We start from the raw sequence: 24,114 nt of genomic DNA, 5'->3' as shown, positions 1-24,114 counted from the left end.
TGTTTATGTTTTCCAATGTTATATTTAAATACATTCTTTTACAGTAAATGTCTTCCACTTCTGTGAAGGATTGCACATTTTCCCTTGATAATTTAAACAACATAAAGAGAATCACTTAGCTTTGGTATGTAATTTTTAAATTTGAAAGTTGTTGACCTCAGTAGCAAGTGGTTGCTTTGTGACAGTTTCTATTATTAGTGCAATTAAAGCCTAGGTTTCTTTGCAATGGAAACATCTCTCATCCGTTAGTTAATACAACAGTATTGCTTCATTTCTGAGGATCTGACTTCCTGATGTACTTAAGAACAAGAAGCATGAACATGAGGTTTGGTTATTCCCAGGAGAGAGAAGAGTGCTTGTTAATAACTGATTTGTAAGCAACCCCAGGCAGGACCAAAGATTAAGCACGGCACTGGATGCTGCACAGGTACAGGTGTCACATGCTACCAGACCAACATCAGAGGGTTGAGCCTGAAACCCTGGAGTCTGGTAGAAAAGCTGTGATAGCTTGGTAGCACTGGGCTTGCCGGATCATGTTCCGAATCTCTCCGTTAACTTCCATCAGCTTGACAGAAATTTCTGTCAGGTCCTGCTTTGAGCCCACCAGAGCAAACGTTCCTGTTTGACCCAAAGTTTGATGTCTAAAGTAAATATTCAATAAAGTCTGGGTCTCATCCTCTGGATGGCTGCCAAAAATGTCATTAGGCCACATTATTCTGCAATAAAAGAACAGATTATTCATTAATACAAATAAATTTCACTCCCTATATACAGGGAAACAAGAATTTAGTTTTTCTCACCTGCACTCACGAATATAGCGGATGGCCACTAGAAACTCATTATTCTTCAGACCCTCCAGGATGGCCTGCACAGCAGCCTCAGAGGAGCAGAAGGTGGGCTCAGAACAGGAGCTCTTATCAGCAGCAATCTTATCATTTGCCACTGAGGCTGCTGCTGCCCTCAGGTTGCTCTTCAACTCATTTAGCTCGCTGGACATATTTGTTAGCTAAAGGTTGAGAGGGATTAATATTATTATCATTATTAAACAGGGGTATGGATTAGACAGTGGGTATGATGGTATGTCCAAAATGAGGTGACAAGCAAATGCATGATGTGCTGTACCTACCTCAGGAACAGAGCTTATTGCATGGACCTGTTCAATCAGTTTACAGTAGGACTGAAAAAGCAGCAGCAGCTGAAAGTGGAGTTTGTAGAGTCTTTGACAGAGCTCCAGTTGCTAAAAGTAAAAAGAAAAAAAGAAAAAACGTATTTAAGAAAGGTATTTGAATTGGCTAGGTTTCTTTTACTTAAACAGATAAATTGTTATTTTTGAGCTCGACATTTGGCTAATAATAGACTCAGAGTTTTGTTACTGACTAGAACTATTTGTAAATAGATGCCAAATTCTTTCGTGCTTCTACAAAAGGCTTATGTAATATCTAAAACAAATAGAAGATACATTTATTACAACAAAGAAAAAGCCTATTGCAACTTACAGCCAGATATTCCATTTGCTACAAAGCAAGCATGTTACAGGACAGAAGAGAAGTGAGGAAAGCAGACAGTCAAAAAGGCATGCAATTTACCATTGTTTCCTTTTAGAAGTGGGTGAAAAGCATTAGCAAAGGTGATTTATTGGCATGCACAGAGGAGCAAAAGTGAGGCTCGATGCATGTGTAAATTAGAATTGAAAGAAGGCTCGGTAGTGCCTATGAATTAATTAAAAAATCAAATAAAACAAGCCAAGCAAATTAACTATTTTGCCTGTTAATTAGCACAAATGCACTCACTTAAGCTATGAATTACCAAGATTTAACAGTAAATCTTTCTAACTTTGAGGTGAGTGTATTGTTCACTGCTAGATTAAGGAAACTTGCTCACATGCCCAACAGAGCTGAAAGTGACCACAATGTCCATTGCACATTAGTTAATTAACAAGACATGCAACTCAAGGTAATCAGAAACTTGACATTTATATAGTGGGAGAAAATTAGAGGTAACACTCACAGAGCTACAGTATCACACAGTAATGGCAAGGCAGGAAGTACAGTATGAAAGGTCAGTTGTAAAGAATTTCTTAGTATTATCAGTGATTTCTGTAAATAACCATGCTCACAGAATTAATACAGTTTTATTTACAGCAAATCATGTGTTATTGGTCAAAGTTTTTACCTTCTCATCATGCTCTGCTGGTTGGCATGTTATCACGTTGCCCCCAGCACTCCTAGGAAAGGTGATCTTACAGTTGCTTAACCACTGTGGATAACAGAGACAGTATAATTTCAAAACAGAGTGTCAATAGACAAGAAACATTTAGACAGGAAAGTATAATATTTTAGTTACAGTGAGAGCTGCCTCTTTTCTGTTGTTGTAAGTATCAAGATATTCCTGAAGCTCCAAAACGCTGAATTTCATTTTTTCCAGGAGTCCGTAACACATAATCTGGAAAAATAGAGTTATGTTACTGAATTAGTTCAACAACTACTAATGAGTCATCCCGTTAAAAACTACAAGAAACTGGAAAATGTCATATCACTCACGGTGTCTGCATCAATAAATAGTGTTGGGCACTCGGAGCAGGATGTAAGCATCTGAGAAGACGTCAGAAACTTTGATCCTAATCCCCTTAGTCCATCCCCCAGATAACTCACAGCATCACTGGTCAAGGAACAAAATTTAGTCTGGATACTCTGCAAAGCAAATGAAGAGATGGGCTGTGACTCCTCTGAAATAACCCAACTGTTGATATCAGACTGAGTCTGTAAATGCTTTAACATAGAGCACATGAGCATCTTATTCTTTGCCCCCAGGAGTTAATTCATTCTCTCTACCTTTCACACACTCTCTCCTGTTTTCTAATTGTTCTAATTGTACCTGAAACAGTGAAGAAAAAACATGGAAAGTGTAGACTGCACAGGATCCGTCTGAGTCAGACACAAGCTGGTTGATGTGACATCGCCAAGCCTCCTCTGCATCATCGCATACAGCTGGTTGAAAAGCTGCGAGGATGGCGGAGAAGAAGGGCAATGGTGGTGGGGAAGAACGTGAGTCCAGCGTGTCATCTCTGTCCTCCTCAGCCAGACTGAGCGCACATAAAGCCACGTTATTAGTTTTTTTATTTATTTTTTTGTCCTTATACCATGAGCCACCTTATTAGTAAAGTGATGTAAATGTAACTTTGTTAATGAGAAGCGACGTGAGCACATACCTGGGTAAGCAGCTGTCCAAGTCCAGTTCTCCTTTATAGACACTGTGAACCATGTCCACTGTCAAATGGTCGCCACAGTGAAATTCAGGGGGCAGTTCACTGATGGAAAGAGAGAGCTCGTCTTCGTGGACATAGGAGTCATCGTCTTCTTGTGACACCTCATGCTGTGCATGCAAGAAAACAAGACAGACAAATGCTTTTATTTAAACATTTGGCCAAAGTCAATACACACTGAGGCAACATGCAGTAAAGATTATTATTAACCAACATTTCTTCCCATTGTTATTGTTAATTGTCAAACATAATTTTGTACTGTAGGTAAAATGGATACAACTAACCTTGCCACGGGGCCCTATGGAAATTCCTTGTGGTGTTTTCTTTTATATGGCAAATTTAGTGTGCACAAATTGGGCCAATTCATTTTGAATAAAAATGATTTCTTTCAGCCATCACTGTGGCTCTGCACACTCATGTTTTGGGACAGGCAATGTGTAAACCGTCCTTGAAATCCCACATGCCGAGAGTTTTTATTTGTTGCTTAGAGCCACCCACACAGTAGCAACAGGTATACACATTGCCTTAAACAGACAGACACAGAAAGAGAGAGGCTTTTTTTTCTGCTGCTGACTACCACCCTCTAACACCCCCAGACAATCTGTGGCATCATCAAAGTGAGGCACCAACTAGCACATAGCCCAAAGCAGGTTGTATGCCGTTCTCCTTTAGCAAACCACTACTGAAATTGATTAGTAATTATTATAAAAAAAAACATCATGCTTTATTCTGAAGCAAGGAAATATAGAAAAGTCACAGCACCACGAAATAATACTTAACTACACCCAAAGCAAATATAACTTCCCAGACATTTTTCAAGGCAAAATACAACAGAGCAGCTCCTATTTGGCAAAGTTAGTAAAGAACTCAAGTATGGAATTGCGATAGGAGTTAGTAGTCCCCAGAATCTCAGACACTCTGAAGCCCTTATTCACCCGTTGCTTCGAGTCCTCTGGCAGTTGGACCTCGAAACTAGGATTTTTGGTGTTCACAGGAGTTGAATCAGCTGAAGTTGTGTCATAAAAGGTGGTGGAGGAGTCCATGTTAGTGATCTCAGCTGTTGGAGAGAGGGTGACAATCTGGAAAGAGACAGAGTGAAGACTAGTTGGAGTCCTCTCTAGGGAGGTACATGTGTTTTGTTTTTTTCTAAAGACACTGACAAAAATCATTGCTCGAGATGGTGGTTGAAAAGCTGTAAGACTGCAAAATCCACAACATTCCTGAAGTGCCTGTAAGCACAAGTCAGTAACTAGAGAGGAGTGGGGATGACAGCTGTAGGCACATGGGCTTTCTATCAGCTGCCATATTTACCACAAACTTTAGATGATACTGTTTGAGGACAACTGGTCAGTAGGATGATGCAAACAAGACACAGTTTTGTGCAAATATCTCAATGCAAAGAGTAGTGAATTTTAAGAAAAAAACTTGTTGGAATGAACAGCAAACAACAGCCACTTATAATTATGGGACATCATATTTGACCATTTTTGGTAAAATTATGGTTGAACGTCCAATGCTAATGGGCTAATAAGCTAAGTTTCCCCTACTGTACATCAAGCTGTTAAACTTACAAGCTGAGAGTGAGAGAGTATCTGGCTGGCGGTGAGGGAATCCTCCTCGGATGACTCGTCTGAGTCTTCACGGGCGATCTTGCTGAGGCTGGGCATGCTGCTGGACAGCTGACTCTCCTCCAGAGGCTGCAGGTCACTTCGGTCCAGACTATCTACAGAGCGTCTACGCACACCCCAGTTAAAGTTGTCTATAGTCTCCCCCTGCAACAGAGAATGGTCTTATTTACCAAGCCCCAAGAGGTAAACCACAATCACATCTCTAATGCAAACACATGCACACACACAGACCCATTCGCACAACCATGCGGCACAGGTTGAGGGAGGGGGTGGTCTCCAGCAGAGTTCTTCTCCACAAAGCCAAGAATGGAAAGAATACTGAAACTTCACAGTGTAACTACGCATAGAGACTTTACTCAAGCTCCTACCAAACTAGTCAAAGTGTAAGTGAAACTAGCAGAACAGAAAGGTTGTGGTTTGGCTGATATTTGGATTTAGTTTTAGTTATTCCATTTCTGCTGTTTTTTTTTCTTTAGGATGGAGAGTTTCTCTTCAGCTGAACATGATCTGGACATGTCGGCAGACTTCTACATTCCCCCAAAGCTCCACAGCAGCAGATCAAACAAGTAAAGAAAGAAAGCTTTGACTTTGACCTTTTAGCTTCTTTTTTAAAGAAACCCATATTACATTCGAGATTAAAAACTAGTTTCAGAGAAGAAAAGCTGACATCTGCAGCTTTGATCACACTGAGATAATTATATAGAATGTACTGTATATTATTCTAACAGCATTCGTTTGGTTAAAATGCCAAGATGTTAATGTTGTTGTTAAACTAAGTACTGAAATTAACCGAACAGTGCACAATGAGTGATGCTGAGTGCATTTACCACTTAAAGCAACATTATTACTGGTGTAACAGTGTGATAATGTGTATATCAGTAGCATTTTGGTCTTGGTGTGATTATAAAGAAGTGACTTGAACAAAGGCTGAAGAGTTTGAGGTTTTTTTTCTCAACAGAAAGACAAATCTATGCACAGTGGAATTAGTGTGTGTACTGCATAGCGTATTTTACAGAGGGTTGTATAACTACTGATTTAAGTATGATAGCACTGAAAAAAGATCTTTCCTTTTTTTCTGTCCCATCAGGGATGTACAATTGCAATACGAAATGTTTGTGGAAACAAATTAAACACAAATTACAAATGATTTGTATCGAGGAAAACTGCTCACAGACTGTTAGTATTATAATGTGCAACCATCTATCAAATTAACACGGGTGAAAATCAAACCATCTTTAAGTTAAGTACAGTAAACATGCACAGAAGCTACAGTATTATATAGTAATGCCATATTAAAGGGAGGATGTGTGTAAAATCTCCTAACTAATACTATACATGATTTCCCTTAAATACCAGGTAAAATGATTAATGAAAATGATTACATTCAACATCAGCCAAAAAAAAAACCCCTAATCAAAGATGCCTCATGTGGTGATTTATTTTTATCTCACTATTGATTCTTTGTTATGTCTGTAACATAAAAATATGCAGAAAATACAGTCTCCAATTCTATCAGTGAGTATCTGTCTGGTACTACCTGAACGGTGCAGAATCTGTTTTGTAATTTACATAACATGCACACACTATCAGTGTGTTCACTAAATAATCTGGAAAAGCAAACACACATTTCAAAGAAGCAAAGTAAAAATGTACCATGGCTAAATGACGTACCTGTAGCTCCTTGGTAATGGACAGAAAAAAACAGAAAAAAGAAACTCCATTACACAGAGCAGGCAACCCTGACCCAACACCGCATAGCACTTTTTGCTCTTTAGAGCATCTTCATGCTTGTCATATTTTTCTTACCGATGTGCTTTTTCTTTTCAGGTTTGACTACGTTGTTGTCTATCAAATACGAGAGAAGGTAAGAAGGAAGGACACTTTTTTCCTAACCACTGTTTTTAAACTGTGGTAAGGAAACTGAGACTCACCTCTCCATCTTCAAGTTCCACATCCAAGAAGTCAAAGTCTCTAAAGACTCTGAACTGCTGCTCCGAGGTAGTGTCATCTGTGTTTTCTGGTTCCCGAGTCCCATCATCGGAGGACACCGGGCTGGGCTGATGCTCCATAAGGTCCAGCTCCCCACAACTGGAGAAGATCACCTGCACAGAGAATCAAATACACAAAAATTAAAAAGGAATATAAAATCATTGGCTCTTACGGCTTTGAATAACTGTACAAATCAGTCAGGGAGTGTTGAAAATAATAGCACTGCCAGAACATATCTTACCGAAGGATTTTTTGTGAGTCCAACTTCTTGTCCACACAAAGACAATACATTCACCAGTTTCTCCCGTGTTCTTTTCTGCCAGAGACAAGAGAAAGAGACTTCACAATTCAATTCCACATGAACTACATCACAATTTTAGGCCCCATTTACTGTATATCTGGTATTAATTTGTATAACACCATTTAATTCACAAGTCTTTCACAACCTCGAAATGTCTTTATCAGGCAACATAACTCGTTTAATGTAAAAGATTAATAATGTGGTAGGCACTTCAAAAGGTCAGCCAATTTAGAAACGCTGATATTGGAATGGAAATAAGTGCTCACCTGTGAAGGCTGAGGCCTCTTCCAGCTGACCGGCACCAGGACATTGTTGGAAGTGGATCCAGACGAGGTAGAGGAGGTGCTGCGGGTTACAGCTGTGGTCCTGTTTACATCTTGGCCTGGGGAGTGCTGTAGGTCATCAAAACGCCGACCAATCACCGGTGTCTGAATTCACACGCAAGCAGACACGTGCAGACAAAAACCTTGGTGAGTCACAGAAAGTGTAAACAAGAGAAAGTCGTTCTCTGCTTAGCCAAGCACTGACTCAGGCTCTGCGGAAGCTCCTGCTTCTTGTTGGTTCAACAATTCCACAATGACCTTAAAAACATCAATGTTACCGCGTAAGCTGGCACTGAATTTATTTATCAGTGGTTCACAGTCTTCATTCCACTTGCTATTCCGGACGCACAGAGCAATTGAGTTAGTAGAAACCTGCATTTCTTCAGCTTTATCCCTTAGTCTAAAAATAACACTGTTTTAAGAAATATCAGTGGTTTGTCCAGTGTGTCTCAAGTTTAAATACACACGCTGTTGGCTGCCTGCTAGAGCTCCCTGAGCCACATACAAAGGACGGCAGAGTTGACATCATTTCCTGCCATTCATGAACTACACAAATAGCTCCCTGTTCTGTTCCCACAAATTTGCCGCTCTGTCTGCATCTTTGCCATTACCTTCCAGCTCTGCACTGCTTGGCTAATTGTGTTTACTTTTTGAGCTTTCATGCTAATCTCAAGGGCTTTGGTCAAAAAAGACATATCAGCATTAAGGAAGGGGGAGAGATGTTTCCCTTCCAGAAAAGCTTTAAAATATTCCACACAACCTCAACAAGCACCACACCCTGGAAAATACAGGAAAAAACATCAAGGCAAACACATAACCCGCATTAAGCTCTAATCATGAATCTGGGACTTTCAGGCCATCAACTTCCACACACATTACAAAGAAATTTAGAGGAAGACTCCCTTACCTCAGATATGTCAAAGTGGAAATCCAGAGTTTTTCCAGGCAAGGCCTTGGAGGAGCGGTCCCAGACACGGCTGATGTCTTCATAGCAGAAAACACTATGCAGAGATGACGGCTGCACCAAACTGGCCGATCGAGAAACCACCAGTTTGAGGATATTGAGCGCTTCCCTCCAATGGACAGTCTATGCACAGCACAGGCACGCACACAAATTTACCCATAAAGCCACACAAGAACAACTCAAGGGTCTTTTGTGTTTTATTTGCTGTAGTTTGTGGAAACAGAGGTGTTTTAGCAGATGCCATATAGTGATAAGATAAGGATATAGTATGGAAATAAGTAGAGTCTTAGGCTGTGGCAGAAACGCAGACTGTTTATAGTTTGGGTGTGTCTGCAAATGTACTGTCCTGACACCACAGCTTTTTCCTTTCTTTCCACATGAACAATTACAAAAGGAACACGGACCACTTTTATTCGGCTTTAGAGCATGATGCCTAAATATTTCTGCTGATAACATCAACTGTAACTTTCATATCCATGTTCCTCTGTAAAAGTCATCACAGACTTATCCTAAAACCATGCTACAGGATGATTAAGCTAAAAAAATGTCTACAGTCACTGCGTATTCAAACTAAATACCCACAGGATGTATTGAGGTGTAAATACTTTATTTGAAATTACCTGGACAAATTTCTCAATTGTCTTGAGCACCTCCACGTTAAAGGGTTTGGCTTGGATTCCACTCAGGTCCATGTGACTCAGGAGGCTGTAGATGATTTGTAAAAGGGTCTGCTGCATACTAGGGAGACCCTTGTCCAACAGCTGTTACAAAAGAATCAAACAGCACTCCCTTTATATTGAGCTCTCATTGAGAAGCTACCACATTATTATTTTCTACACAGCCAACAAACTTATGATTGAACCTCTGCCATGTGAGTGACCAGGTTGATGGTGATATCTGAGAAGGCTTCGTGAAGATATCGACACACCACGTTGACCCAGGAGAAGCAGTCTCGTGTGTAGGAGTGTGTTTTATACAGAGTCATGACATGAGCAAGATTGGAGAGCTTGGTATTTTTCTCCTCAAGGCATACCTACACACAGAAGATGCATTAGCTTAAAATAGGGAAATAAAACACAAGCAGGTAGAGATGTTAATAGAGCCAAACCTGAGCTATTCTCTCTGCAACATTTTGACAGAACTGTGAGGGGCCATCAAAGTTCTGCACCAGATGTGGAAGCAGACAGAGGACATTCAAGGGGAAACCTGGAACAAAACAGACAAATTAATTCAATTTTGCAGAGAAAAATCATCAAACTTACACATTTTGTTGGTTAAATTCTTTAGCTATGTTCCTAAGCATGTACGGTCTGAATATTAAAATGTGTTTTCTTTACCTTAGAAAATCCTGAACTGATACAAAACATCTTAGGCAAGCAATAAGCGTTTCAGTTTATATATTGATTTTTACAGTGTACCTATGGCTTGTGATGTGTCCACTACAGGCACTCGTGAAACAGGCGTGAGTTGGCAGAAGAGCTGCAGTGTGAGGTCAGTGGTGGCCACAGAGGTGAAGCCTTTCAGCAGCAGCTGCTGCAGTCCAGTGAATGTGCTCCATTTAAGCTGGTTCTGCAGCTTCTCCAGCTTCTCCCTGTTCTCCTGTTTGTCCAGGGATATGTGGCTCAGCAGCTTATTCAACAGTCTCAATGCCATCTGATACTCAAACTCAAAGTCAGACTCCATCAGGGACACTGCTACCCAGAAGACTGTGGCCAGCAGGTTGCTGGGGTGGTTAATGTTGGTCGGGTCAGTGATGTTGTCTCTGGATAAGGATGAGCTGCGGGTCTTGGCTAGAAAAACCTGCTGTTCACAGGCTTGTATACGGTCCAGTGTTGCACTGCGTGGTGGATCAGACCATCTGTCTGCCTCTCCAAACTTCTTGGGAACGGAAGAGCTCCTCTGATGTCTGCTCCCTTCTTCTCTTCTAAGGTTGAGCTGGCCCGTGCTCTTCCTGTTGGACAGCAGCTTAAAACTGGTCATAAAATCTGGAGAAGAGGCTCTGAAATTCAACAAAAAACAGATAAATGTTAGTCTTTATTCTAACAAAAAATACTTTCTTTGACAAAAATCACAAACCTTGTCAAGATTGCCATGAGATCATTGTTCTTGAGACATTCAGCCAAGTTATCCACCACAGATTCCAGCGTGAGTAACACTTCCATCACATAGCCCTTCAAGAGAGAAAAAGACACAACTGCAGATCTGTGGAGGATTTTATTTTATATATTTTAAGTTCAGCTCAATTATCGGGCAATATGATTTCTCAAAATATAATAGATGGATTTGGATAATATTTGATGGACAGATTGCATCATCAGATCAGCAGCACTTTTACAATAACCGTGTATTTTTGGTATTAGCTGTGATGATGCATTCACATACTCACGAAAGGGCCAAACATCTGGGAAATTCAAGTCATTGGTTCCATAGCACTAAATTCATGTGCTAGACAAAAGTGTGAACATGCTCACACACAAGACACTAACCTGCACTTCTTCTCCGTGTTCACCGACGACTTCCACCAGCCTTGAGAGCAGGTCAGACACCGCGTGGGCAGAGATGGGCTGGTGAAGGGCTCGAAACACTTGGAAGGAACGTCCAGCATAGTGTCGTGACGAGCTGCACAAAGCCGTCTGCAGAGCCACATCGCTGAGCTGCTGCTCCAGGTGGAAATCTTGGGCAGAGAGCAGAGCATGCAAACTGAAAATTGAGCGGTAAAGACAGAATAATGCAGTAGTCTTCTTCTCAATTCAGTTGTTCCCTTTCAGTGGTCGCCGCAGCAAATCATGCGCCTCCATCTAACCCTGTCCTCTGCATCCTCTTCACTTACACCAACTAACTTCGTGTCCTCTCCCACTACATCCATAAATCTCCTCTTTGGTCTTCCAGACTTAGTCGTCTTCATCTTCCTCACCACCAGAGTCATTTTATACACCACCATCCTGTGTTGTCTGGTTACACTCTCCCCTACCAATACTTTACAGTCACTGATCTCTTTCAGATTACAACATTGGCATAAGATCTAGTCCACCTGAGAGCTTCTACCTCTGCTCTTATATGTCAACCTATGTTCCTGCCTCTTCTGGAAGAAAGTGTTTACTACAGCCATTTCTATCCTCTTTGCAAAGTCTACCACCATCTGTCCTTCTGCGTTCCTGTCCTGAAGACCAAACCTACCCAGCGCATTCTTATCACCTCTGTTCCTTTCACCTACATGTCCATTGAAATCTATACCAATCACCACTCTCTCACCTCTGGGGATGTTCTGAATCACTTCATCCAATTCATAACCACTAACAACATTGAACAGCATGCCTTCAATTTCCAGCTTCAGACTCATTAACCTGTCTGATACTCTTTTCACCTCTAGAAAACTCCTCTATCAGGATAACACCTACTACATTTCTCTTACGTTCCACACCATGGTAAAACTACTTGAACGCTGCTCCTAAGCTTCGGGCCTTGCTACCTTTCCACCCGGTCTCCTGGAAACACAGTAAATACACCTTCCATCTCTGCATCATGTCAACCAACTCTCTAACCTTACCTGTCATAGTACCAACATTCAAAGTCCCTACTGTCAGTCCTACACTCTTGGCTTTCCTCTTCTCTCTCTGTCTACGAATATGCTTTCCTCCTCTTGTTCTTTGACCAACAGTAGCCCAATATCCACCAGCACCCTGTAGGTCAACAGCCCCGGTCGCGTCGTCGTTAACCCGGGCACCAATCGATCCGGTATGGAAGTAAGATTCGGTGTGGAATTCATGATTTGCATTTTTAATTTATCATGTGTTTTATGTAACACATGGGACTGGCACAAGAAGGCAATGTCCTTGTGTCCTGTTGTCATTGGATTAAAGACAGAATAATGCAGAAGAATATTTAAATTTTACTAGTTAAGACACGCTGCAAGAATTACCTGATTTGGACTCTTTGAAAACGGAAACCACATGCCGCAGAAAGTTTGTCAGCTGCCCAGTGCTTCTGGAAATTTGGCTCTTAGGTGAAATGTCTTCATGGGTCCATAATGGCCCATGCGTCCTAAAAAACAACAATGTCTAAATCACTAACAAGACACATTCTATTAACTACTGTGCTTCTGCTTATCCTACTAATCCACACTTAGACTGTACTTTAAATAGAATCCTAATTATTTTAAACGTTTGCAAATTACTCTTTGAATTGGAATATACAGTGGCTACAAGGATGTCTCTTAATCATAATATCAAGTCCTTTCCTTTAAGCATCTATTGCACTGTGCAGACAGAACCACTAGGTGGCAATGTATATAAAGAAATATGAGAAAGTACAGGAATGGGTCAGAAGTCTCTTTCTGGCTGTATCTTTAAAACTGCAGTGCTGTGTAAAATTAATTTCATGCATGGAATGCTACAAGTTATCCTTTAGATTTTAAAAGTAAAACTGCATAAACTTAGTTGCTGTCCTCACTGGAAATCACGCTACCAGTGTAACTACATATCAGTATCAGTACCTTGTTGTTAGAAACTCAATGAACTTGTTACTCTTCTCCTCCATTTTACTGGAGGCCATCAGCTCCTCCACCTTCTGTGAGATTTCAGGCAGGTTGCCGATGCTACCCCCCAGGCTCAGACTGGACGATGTAGAAGAAGAACTCAGACCAGAGTCTGGCACAGGAGACAATTGACATTCCCGCAGGAAGTCAAAACCTCCTGAATGATACAGAAGAAGTGTTACAGGTTACAGAGGGTCATAGTGATGTTTGATTTGGATGCAGGAAAGGTTGTGTCGGGAGCAACATGACTCATGTTTAATGTGTTTGGCATGAGAATACGATTCCCTATTGTCTATAGTATTTATTTAATATGGTGTAGTCTAGCATGAGTTAGAGTGTACACAGATCTCATTGTTAATTTACAAACTGATTCCTTGTGTCATGGCAGCACAGTGGTGGAGTGGTTAGTTAGGATGCGAGTAGGCATGTAACAAAGACTGAAAAGAAAATGTTTTCACTGGATCTGCACTGCAATGGTATTGTTTTGTGGCATTAATGTAAAAATCACAATTTTAATCATACAGGTTACATCAAAATGGTCAAATGGAAAAAGAATTCTCTGGACACGTCTAGACATTTGGAAAACAAAGAATTGACGGAGAGAGGGGGGAGCCGGCCGGCCTGTCCGAGCCCGAGCAGATGGCCCCAATTTGAACGAGAGGATAAAAATAGCAGGATGGAATGCTTTAATCAAGACCTTTGATGTCCTCTGTGCTTAATATTGCTTTTGGCACAGTGTCCAAATTTTTCCTCTCCAGATAAGAAACTTATCTATTCCCTGAAAGGAACGCTAGCCATTCCCTCCTGGTGTTTTGTGTTTATCTTAGCCACAGAGAAGAGCACCGTGTCAAATGCCAAGATGTACTGAGGTCTTCCTATTTCTGTAGTTGAGACAATGCACACAGATTAGTGTTACTTTATTTCTACCTGAAGACATATAGTCTGACTGGAGCGCTGGTTTACAGGTGAGAGTCTTAATGCCGTTGTTCTCATATGTCTGCAATAAAACTAAGGCAATGGCTTGGAAGTTGTTGTTGTTGGACAGCTTAATGAGCAGGTGGAGCAGGAGACGTTTGCTGTGCTCGTAGACCTCTGGACGGTAGTGATCCATACCTGCAGATACAGATAGACCAGTTTCAGCACCCTGAGAAGTCAAACACGGCTTTCATAGCAGTTTGAACTGCTTAAGAGCCACTAAGTGACTGAAATGAAAACTCCATGCGGTCATCTGTAGTACTTGAAAGTTGCAAGATTTATCTGATATTTCAATAAGTAAATACAAATCGTTTAATTGCACAGGTGACTGATTATAGTTTAAACTCACACAAAAACAGGGCATGAAGCAGTAAAGGAAGGTGCATGGCCCAGTCCTCTCCCACACTGTGGTCCACCACCATCTCTGTCATGAAGATGACTGCTATATTACACCTGTAACAAATAAATATTGTAAAGATGTTTTTAAAGATGTCTTTCTATTAAATGCTCATCAACTGTCATAATATTAATATAATATATTAAAAGTCATAATACTTTAAGACAAGACACACAAGTGTCTGACTAAGTTAATTTTGCATTGATGTCCCCACAGACTAACCTGTGCAGCGGTGCTCTGGGAGTTATGGTTTCTGGCAAAAAGTCAACCAGTGGAGCCCAGCAGCCTCCATTCAGTGGCATGGGCAGAGGATGGGGCTGGTTGGTCTCAAGGACAACCGTCAGCCAGTCAGCATAGAGGGGCATGGGTTCACCTACAGATCATTACAGCTTTAATATTTATCACAGGTGACACATGAAGTGAACCCCAGTCAAAGAATAAAGGTTTACAGATAAGAGTGACAAGGGAACAAATGACACATTTAAACACATGACACAGTGGGCTGCTGTTTTGAAGTCTAGTTAGACCGGGATAGATCAGGATACTTCATTTTCAGGTTATTCTTTCTCATATTAATCTGAAGAAGTAATTCAGCTCTGAAGGGTGTAACAAACCTGTTTTTGTGTCACTGGCAGTACTGCAGAAGCCCTGGGCTTGGCTTTTATTTCAGTGCCAGTTTTCACAGAAGCCTTTTAAGAGCCTCAGGCCACTCTGCACAGTTCATGCATTATCAATGATTCCATGCTGATCTGCATCTTAACCCTCCAAACCAGACTTTCTATTTCACTTTTGCCAGACTGTGACAACCATACTTTTTTTATTAGATACCGGGTATAGAAATACACTTACTCTTATCATCATCGTAGGATCCTCCTGAACTGCTACTGTAGCGAGACTCAAGACGGTTGTGTGCTTGCATTATGTGGCTATGCCTGTGGTCATTAAAAAAGAAATTCATTATGTTTCTTATGTTGGGCTAATTGTTGCAGTTGCTCAAATGACAAGCTAAAACATCTTAATGCCTGTTGTACCTTTCCTCATTCTCTTTCACAGTCTTGCTGTCCTCTGTGGCGGGAAAGCTCTCCTGGCCAACAACAACAACAGTATTGCTACTCGACGTGGTACCTAGAAACCAACAGGAAATTGGATAAACAGTTGTGATTTGCAGTATATTTAAGGAAAGCGAGGTGGAGCTTTAACACAAACAGTGTTTCACATTGGCTGATGGGATCTGACCACCTCAAACAAAGTTAATCACTTTGCAGTTCCACTGGAGCATTTGGGACTTTCTGGTTGGCTGATTTTTGTTTTTAAAAACAACAATTTTAACTGATGTTCACTGTGACCTTTACTGACCTGAAGCCGCTGCAGACGCCTTGCTTGTGGCAGTGAAGCGATAGAAGGGAGGGCTATCAGAGTGTTGAACAACAGGGTTGACTGGATCTGTTTGTTGTAACTCTAATATCAACTGCTCCATGATTTGCATGGTGTTGTTCCGGCACAGATAGATTACAACCCTCTTGATCTGAGTACATACATCACAAAATACCCGTGAGAAAATGGAGACAACAAAAATTTCAGCAGGCCTAAATGATATAGCTTACATATGGCAGGAGGGTGGTGTCACTGCTGACGCCACATAAGCTGATGAGAAACTGCAGAGTGGTTCTCAGATTGTTGCTCCACTTCTCATTGCTGACTAAAGCATTCCATACATTTTCCATCTCAGGTCCAGGTAGATCATCTCCATACTGGCCAGGAGGATGACAAAGTCATGTTAGCAGGTTTGACTTTAGATTATCAAAGCCCTATTTCAGTACTTTAGCCCGGCTTGACTTTACCTTGGCTGTCATGAACATGAGGTTATTGAGAACCAGAGCCGTGGCTTGTAATGAACCCCAGCCAGAGCCCCTCATCTGGTGTGCTGAATCTGTGCTGGTCGTCCGGCTAGATGCATCATAATCGGTGGTGCACGGCGTGAAGACTGGAAGCATCAGGCCACTGTCCACTAGTTCAATGTTACTGAGCCAGGGCAGGAGGTAGGTTAACATGATCTGCCTCCCATTGGGATGAGTGGTGGGGAACCTCTGGGTAACCTCTGAAACAAGCAGTCAGAACATCAGAATAACATCAGTGGGCACTGTGGTGGTTATATTTACGTAGGAAATCAAACACATACTGACTACTCCATTTTACCATAAATGCCAATTGGATCCTGATCCATATATATATATATATATATATATATATATATATATATACACACACACAGTCATTCATTTAGCTACATTCAAATTCATCGGGGGGACACCCTCAGTCAAGCTAAGCTCTCTGTTTTCTGTGGTCAGTGGGATCAACCACTGAGACAGTAAGTGTGTGGGTAGTGGGTGAGCAAGACTTTTTTAAAAGACGAGGAAGCCGTATTTAGTGGGAAACCAAGAGAAGATGACAGGCCTGTGAGTATTGAAGAAGAATGAGATGCCACAGTTAACCCTACTGTAGCCACATACTGAGCACACATTCTATACAAACAGCTACCTGAGAATAGAGGAAGTGTGAGTTCAGGGTACATCCTGGCCAGCTGGCTCGAGAGCTGAGTCAGCGACACACTGTACAGAGGTGGCAGTGGACCGTGGGTGCCATACAGAATACAATTCGATTTCTGCTCTGCAATTTTCTTAGAGTATACGGACAACCTGGATTCAAGAATCTGTTTAAAGAAAGAGAGGAAATATGTCTTAGACTGTGACTACACAAAACCAAACAGCAGCACAACAACTGGTTCGATTTCTCACCTGCATGACCTGCATTGAAATCTCATAAATTTCTCTGTTGGTGTCCGATGCCTTGAAGAGCACCAGATTCAGCAGTGTTACTATATCACTTGGATAGTTTCTGCTAATAAAGAAATAGAGAGAGAATAGAGGGTGATAATGTTTAGGCATCCTGTGTTCCACATGATACTTGGGTTAATGTTTATGTGATAAAGCTGCAGGAGAAAGGCCAACTTTACATGAATAGCAAGCCCTCTAAGAGGATTAGCTAAGGTGACACTCTGATGCCTTAGCTAATTTGTCAGTGGTTTCCTCACTTGCACCAGAAATCTGGATGACCCAGAGAATACAATATCTAATCTAATTAGGCAAATCATCAATAATGAGCACATGATTATAAATGAGCTCAGGATGATGCAACACAACTATACAAAAAGAAAATAATTGCAACTAATTAAATAAAGCTAAAGTATGTGCACAGACAGCTGATCTTGGCTAGGACAACAGATGCCAGAGATTTTTTTTCACCTGCTGCCACAGACTGTAGCGATGGCTTTGAAACAGCCTGAGGCGAGCTGACTGGAGCCTGTGTAGCAGCGGTCCACGGCCCAGTTGAAAAGGTTGACCTGGTCGGCATTAAGCTCCAAGAGCAAGATGATGACCTCACAGCCCAGTTGATGGACCTGAAACAAGATCAAACAGATTCATGAATTTCAGTTGTTTTTAAAGGCGCCTCTACATATCTGATTTCACATTAGATAAAATCTGAAGATTTGTCTATTTAGAAAGATTTGAAGTTCAGTGTAAAATGATTCCAATAGCTCGTCTTACTTTAACACAAACATATCATTAATTACATTTTATTCTCTACTGTCTGGTTAATGTTATTCAAATTCAGGTTACAAAGTCTAATTTGTCAATTAAAGATGCTGGTGTTTTATCTTAGCTCTCAATAAACTGGAATATCAGGGACATTTATTTCAAAACTAAACTCTCATTCACTACTTGCCAGGACTCCAGCATGATAATAGTAAGCTGTTGGCTACAGCAAGCTATCAGAGGGGCTTTCTGGGTCACACCATTGTTTAAATGTAACTCAGTGGTAAAGTATTGGCAACGTACCCGCTGATCCTGGCAGGCTAGTATGTTATCCAGCCACTTGTAGAGGTATCCATCTGGAGAGAGGCCAACGTTATCAAACACAGGCCCACAGCACAGCACAGCAGACATGGCCTAAAAGAGCAAACATCAGTCAACAAAATGCACATTTAGGATCCAAGAAACACTTGTAGTTGCATTGTAAGATTTGTCAGTCATCACAGATCAAGGCAAATGCTTCAGCTAACTTTTATCCAAACCAATTTTTAACATCTGACGTTAACATCTGTGTAGCAATAGGTAACACTTCACATAACGTAGTCAGGAAGGCATATGCCATATTATGTAACATTAAACTGCAGTGCTTATGTTTTCCAACCCACAAAGACCTAAATATAGCAGTGGGATGACAGATGAAAAACTGATGAGTTTCTGGTTGGAGTTTACTCCCTTGCATTTTAGGGAGAGTGTACTAACTTTTGTATTTGTCTCATGCATGAAGAACATTATATAGGGAACAAAAGAATTACATTCACAAAAAAGATCTAGGCGGATTTACTCTAATGCAGCACCACTCTGTGCATTAGAGGCACAGTTCATAATCAGGTGATCTGCGAGTACTGATTACACACAGACAGACAAAAGGTAGAGGTTTCCCATTTCACAAGCCTGTCCCAATTCTTTGACCTGGTGAAATGTTCCATTAGTTGGTGATATTAAAATATTAACAGACTGCAGAAAGTCTGCTTACCTTGAGGGCACAATATTGATATCTTGTGATCTGGTGATTCCTGTTACTGTATCGGTCCAGTGGGGTGAACATGATGCTGAAAGGGCCTGCCCACTGACTGAAGAGGATGAAGAGGTGATGCCGCAGGCTCTGCTGCGGAAATAGGAAGCGCCTGTGGTGCACTGGCAAGGGACATGAATAGTCAGCAAAAATATTCAAGGAAATTAAACTTCACTAACTAATTAAGTTGCACTTTCTGATATAATAATAATGTGTTGTTGTACCTTGACAAACCATGAGCCATTCAGTGGGGACTTGTCAATGCCTGGCAACCCATGACTCATCACCTGTCCTTGCTAGCTCTGTCCGTAAGCTATTCTATTTTTGGATCTATTCCCCTTCGGTTACATTTAAATCAAGATCAATGTCAAGCGTATTGTGCTCAATGTGCTGTGCTAATGGGTGCCTATTATATAATTCACAATGCACTGAAGAATGAAAAAGACTGATGAATTGTTTTAGAGATAAGAAATATATAAGAAATGCAAAATATATACAGTTTCTTCTTCTCAGTCTGACCTGTAGGGTTGTTTGTAACTGGCCTGACAAGAAAAGATTTTAAAGTTCATCTTCTTCAAGGAAATTACTACCTACCTGGAACACATTGGATGAGGTTTGCCACCATTGCACTGAAATGAGCGCGAATGTCCTTGAGGATTTCTGCATCTTTATCATTCTCAGCTTCCAGAAGCATCCGAGTTAGATCCACATACTCCAGGAACAGAGCGCCCATAGCGAGGGTGTCACGCTCCAGAGCGCCGTTCGTACTGTGGCGTTACAAACAAAACGGAGAGTGAAAAGTGTAGCCCAGCGACAAGAAGTCACAAACCAACTCTGTTAAAAGCCAATGTGTATACTCCTCTATACACATCTATTCAAACTCTAAATAGACTCTAAATAGTAAATAGTAAACTCTCCCTTAGAATTTTGGTGAAATAAGTACCTTGGTGGTGACATATTAACTAACCTGTCACTGATGACACCTGCGTCAGCCAACAGCTCAAAGATCCGCAGCAGCTGCAGTCTCAAAAGATCTCGCCGCTCACGACGCTTCTTGTTCTACAAAAAGTAATTAAGATAAATCTTTAACAACAGAATCTCAGTAATCACTATTTGTCTGTACATGCTCTCTGGTAAAGTTACTGAAGACATTTTGCTTGTGCTGCGAATACGATCAACCAACCTCAGGTCTTCTCTCCAACGCCTCTTTCATTAGAGGATGCAGCTCCTCAACAAGTTCCCTGCGTACAGACGGTAATCAGACAAACTCACACTCTTGCAGTTTTAAATGCTTTAGTTGGTGTAAGAGTTTGCTTAAGTGGACACAATCAAATTGCAATACAATTACTGTTATGTTGTCAAGCAAAAGAGATTTGCGCTGATTTCTAGAAAACACTTTAAATGCATCAGTAAACAGCAACAGTCCACGATTAAACTTTAATCCTCTGCTTATCTCTACTTTGATCCACACAAAATAGAGGTCAACATTGATTTTAATTAAGGAGAAATTAATGCACTGTGCTCTAACTATCTATTTGACTATTTCTATCTCGTTAAAAGACAAAAACAACAACAAGGCATCGCCCCAAGTGCTACTGATTAAATATCAGTGTCAATTGTCAACTATATGAAAGTTTCAGAGAGAATAAATTGAAATTGGACTGTGAACAGGAAAAAGTATATACCTGAACACAAGCGAATTAGTGCGCCCAAAGCCCAAAACCAATGACTCTGTCAACTCGATGCTCTCTGCCCTCATTAGTGGGACCAGCTGCTTCAGAAGCCAAGCCAGAGATGGGCTCCCGATAACCTAAAACATCAAACAACGATGATTAAATCACACAAAGAAATCTCTCACACTGCTTAAATGACACTAATTATACAGAACTGTACATACATACGTCCCTGTACATTTAAGATCATATTAGCTTCCTGTTTCTTTCATGTGAAGATAGCCCCTCTGTAATGTGATACTTTGAGTTTCGGTGTCAACAGGCTCCATGTACAAACACCTGACCCTGGAGAGACAAAGCACTGGGGGAACTAATAAGGCCGGAGGACAGAGAGGCAGCTACCTTGTTATCGTAGCTGGCACCGCTGTCAGGTGTGACGGCCGTGATCTCAGGTGTCGATGCTCTCAGATGCCCAGGGCTCATGATACTGGGCTTGGCCACACCAAAGCAAAGGATCAGGTAATTCCTCCACAGGGTTATGTAATTGTCCCCATTGCCAGAAGTGCTGGTCTTCTTTGCATATACTGGGTTACTGGTGAATTATACAAAAAGAGAAATACTGTTAGAACGTTATTTTTATCTGAGCTGTTTTAGCAGGGCCCCCTCAAGGAGAAGGTTTTAAATGCAACAGGGAACTGGTGACTAGGTGGCTATTTTTACAAAAACAGGAACACTAAATACGGATGTAGAGAAGATAGAAAATAGAAGTGTCTTATGGTCTCTGCAATGTTTAGGACACTTACTTTGGGTCTACCAGGGGCATGAGAGTCTGCATTCGAGTGAAGGCATAGGGCCATGCGTAGCTCAGAGCTGTGGGGCAGTGCTTGGGCAAGTTGTCCTGTCGAAGGAGGCTGTAAACACACAGAACCCAGGGGTCCTTCACAGATTGGCCAAAGATCCACACGTGTGAGGGGCTCTTAATGTCATAATGGCTGTTGATGAGCAACGCGTTCCACTCCACGAGCCACTGAAGGTCCACGTGATGGCCAGCTGGCAGTGCAGCCTGCAGACAAGGACTCAGTGAATTACGTATCCAATTAGCAGCATTCTCTCCCGTCCCTTTTTACTCTTAAAGAGTATTTAATAAAATGTGATAAGGCAATTATTAACACACACATCCAACTGTATTTACAGTTCCATAATACTTATAAGGGCATTTATAATATTATAACTCTACTATGAATAAAATGACAGCTTGATGATTACATAAATAGGGATCAAAAGGCCAATGGATACTTTGTTCCAGCTGTTCATTCAGTTTTTACTTTAGATGAATTAAAAGACCTTCTGTTTTTGGAAAACTCAATCTACATGTGTTTCAATGGTACATTTTTCTAATAAAGGGAAAAGTAATGTAAAAAAAATGGGAAAGTAGAACATAGGCAAATATACTGCAGTCTTGACTGAGAGTGTGCAGACCGGAGCCACAAGGTGAAACCACAACAACAACTCACGGTGTCAGAAACAGCGATGTTGACAAAACTATCCAGGATTAAAGGGCTGAGCTGGTCCATAATCTCAATCATGGGTCTTTCATCATCCTGCAAGTGACAAATTAAATCACAACCTGTCCACTGAAATATGAGTCCTTACTGAACTATTTGTAGCCACCTTAAATTGTTTTCATTTTACCTCAGACTGTCCGATCGTCATAAAGAGGCTTCGTATCTCTTTAAGTATGGCCACGGCGAGTCTGCGGGTGCTCAGCTGACAGGAGCAGAGCAGTACGAGCGCCAGGCCCTCAACGGCATGAAGCACAGTGGAATGAGGGCCTCGCTCTCCAGGCGTCCTGATAGTTGAGCTGGTCTGCAGCAGCTGTGATATAAACATTAAAGTAAAATAAATGCTGATTTTATGGTTCTGTGATTAGAATGACAGTTTAGCACATCAGGTTCTACAAGCGCTTCATGTCCCAGTTATTAGAGCAATAACAATCAGAAGGTTAAAAAAAACAAATGAGTCAAATCATAACTAGTCATTGCTGCTTGTTAAAGGCACAGAAGTTTGTCATTGTGGTACAAAGGTGTGTACCTCAGCAGTGTGTATCTTAGCAGTGTCATAGCTCTTCCCTGGGGCAGCCTGCGTTAGTTTCCACTGTGTGAGCAGCTGCAGCAGTAATTTGAGAGACGTGTCTAACAATCCCTGGTGAGTGTCTTGGACCTCACGTAACAGGAAGCTAGTGAATCCAAACAGGACGTCATCACGCCAGTCTGAGAAATCCACCAGCAGGCTTTGCAGGGAATTCTGGGCTATGAGTCGAAGCTCGTCATCCATGTGGATCGTCAATCTGATAAACAAGGCAAAGAATAACACAGAAATGGCAAAGGGTATAGGAATAAAGGGAGTCCATTATTTAGCCTGCATTTTTCACAGCCATATCTCATAAAATAAGCTGTCAAGCTTCAGGATGTTTTAAGTCTGGAAGACAGTTACCACTATTTCAGTTTTCTTAAGAAGCTAAATGGATCATAGACCGTAGTGTATTTTTCACTAGACATTTGTTTTATTGCTGGATTTCTACTATAATGGTTGATTAGGACTGTTAATGATCCAGCTTAGGCAATGCTGCTGGAAGCAATGATCATAATGTATGAACAGCTTATGAAAACAATATTATAATATTATTTTAAATAAAACATAAGGTTGAGGACCAACTGTGGTTACAGATAATTACATTACCCCACATGATAGTTGGAAATCTGTCAAGAGGTTTGGAGTTTTTCCAAACAAATATTAATAACAAGTGATTACATATGCCTTTTTTTGTTCCGTAACTTAATTTCTTATTCTGTCAGATCACATGATAGTTGACCTACCGAGACAGCAGGTCCATGAGCTCGGGCTTGGTCATCCCATCAGGCAAGATGCGAGGAATGGCAGCAACACATGTCCTGAACAAGTCAATTTTGGGTTTCCTTTCACCTCTGATAGGGTGAGATTAGAAGATTAGCTGCAAACATTCACTGTAAACTGATCAAGCATTGTGAAATGAAAACGGATTCTGTTCTATTTTTCCATCTTAAAATGGCAGTAAGGATGGCAGAGCATCGTGCGCACGTACGTGATCATGTCCTCAGGCTCCTTGTTCAGCATCTGAGCATTGGTCATCAACATGCAGCGTCCCACCTCCTTGTCCAAGTGTCTGAGGATGTTGTCAATGGCCTTCCGCACATGAAAATAATACTGTGACATCCCTGAGAGGTAGACAAAGAAAATAAAACTCTCTACATCATCATAAGTCATCTGCAAATGTGCATCTAATCCAAGTTTGATGCTTACGGTTGTCAGTTCTACAGTATGTGAGTCTGAAAAGCAGTAAATTATCAGCACTCCTGACCACTGGCTG

General features: G+C 41.2%; 1 protein-coding gene across 6 annotated transcripts in view; it reads right to left on the bottom strand.

Moving 5' to 3' along the window:
• Positions 1-24,114, bottom strand: part of frya (furry homolog a (Drosophila)) — a 43,853-nt gene continuing 19,739 nt past the window's right edge. For 2 of the 6 annotated variants that reach the window (XM_067507172.1, XM_067507174.1), the window contains exons 16-62: positions 23,830-23,962; positions 23,585-23,692; positions 22,800-23,055; positions 22,401-22,583; positions 22,223-22,309; positions 21,512-21,771; positions 21,111-21,300; positions 20,721-20,845; positions 20,219-20,276; positions 20,003-20,094; positions 19,630-19,802; positions 18,997-19,157; positions 18,270-18,380; positions 17,676-17,830; positions 17,169-17,271; positions 16,912-17,083; positions 16,215-16,471; positions 15,978-16,124; positions 15,730-15,898; positions 15,405-15,498; positions 15,223-15,305; positions 14,596-14,746; positions 14,326-14,429; positions 13,929-14,114; positions 12,960-13,158; positions 12,387-12,508; positions 10,954-11,141; positions 10,544-10,638; positions 9,886-10,466; positions 9,576-9,673; positions 9,330-9,500; positions 9,088-9,228; positions 8,411-8,590; positions 7,447-7,608; positions 7,121-7,195; positions 6,822-6,992; positions 4,834-5,034; positions 4,198-4,341; positions 3,209-3,372; positions 2,875-3,082; positions 2,541-2,690; positions 2,344-2,442; positions 2,173-2,256; positions 1,497-1,514; positions 1,127-1,237; positions 801-1,006; positions 1-716 (exon numbers count right to left, since the gene is read on the bottom strand). In XM_067507172.1, the coding sequence (XP_067363273.1) occupies positions 458-716; positions 801-1,006; positions 1,127-1,237; positions 1,497-1,514; positions 2,173-2,256; positions 2,344-2,442; positions 2,541-2,690; positions 2,875-3,082; positions 3,209-3,372; positions 4,198-4,341; positions 4,834-5,034; positions 6,822-6,992; positions 7,121-7,195; positions 7,447-7,608; positions 8,411-8,590; positions 9,088-9,228; positions 9,330-9,500; positions 9,576-9,673; positions 9,886-10,466; positions 10,544-10,638; positions 10,954-11,141; positions 12,387-12,508; positions 12,960-13,158; positions 13,929-14,114; positions 14,326-14,429; positions 14,596-14,746; positions 15,223-15,305; positions 15,405-15,498; positions 15,730-15,898; positions 15,978-16,124; positions 16,215-16,471; positions 16,912-17,083; positions 17,169-17,271; positions 17,676-17,830; positions 18,270-18,380; positions 18,997-19,157; positions 19,630-19,802; positions 20,003-20,094; positions 20,219-20,276; positions 20,721-20,845; positions 21,111-21,300; positions 21,512-21,771; positions 22,223-22,309; positions 22,401-22,583; positions 22,800-23,055; positions 23,585-23,692; positions 23,830-23,962 (7,385 nt within the window). In that variant the 3' untranslated portion in view covers positions 1-457. Of the gene's footprint in view, positions 717-800; positions 1,007-1,126; positions 1,238-1,496; positions 1,515-2,172; positions 2,257-2,343; positions 2,443-2,540; positions 2,691-2,874; positions 3,083-3,208; positions 3,373-4,197; positions 4,342-4,833; positions 5,035-6,821; positions 6,993-7,120; positions 7,196-7,446; positions 7,609-8,410; positions 8,591-9,087; positions 9,229-9,329; positions 9,501-9,575; positions 9,674-9,885; positions 10,467-10,543; positions 10,639-10,953; positions 11,142-12,386; positions 12,509-12,959; positions 13,159-13,928; positions 14,115-14,325; positions 14,430-14,595; positions 14,747-15,222; positions 15,306-15,392; positions 15,499-15,729; positions 15,899-15,977; positions 16,125-16,214; positions 16,472-16,911; positions 17,084-17,168; positions 17,272-17,675; positions 17,831-18,269; positions 18,381-18,996; positions 19,158-19,629; positions 19,803-20,002; positions 20,095-20,218; positions 20,277-20,720; positions 20,846-21,110; positions 21,301-21,511; positions 21,772-22,222; positions 22,310-22,400; positions 22,584-22,799; positions 23,056-23,584; positions 23,693-23,829; positions 23,963-24,114 lie in introns of all 6 variants that reach the window. The other 4 variants (XM_067507173.1, XM_067507175.1, XM_067507171.1 and 1 more) reach the window with 3 other exon arrangements.

The sequence above is a fragment of the Channa argus genome, chromosome 6 (genome assembly GCF_033026475.1).
Source record: "Channa argus isolate prfri chromosome 6, Channa argus male v1.0, whole genome shotgun sequence".
NCBI classification, from domain to species: domain Eukaryota; kingdom Metazoa; phylum Chordata; class Actinopteri; order Anabantiformes; family Channidae; genus Channa; species Channa argus.
The sequence above is the reverse complement of the archived record's forward strand: the minus strand, read 5'-3'. Positions and strand labels throughout refer to the sequence as shown.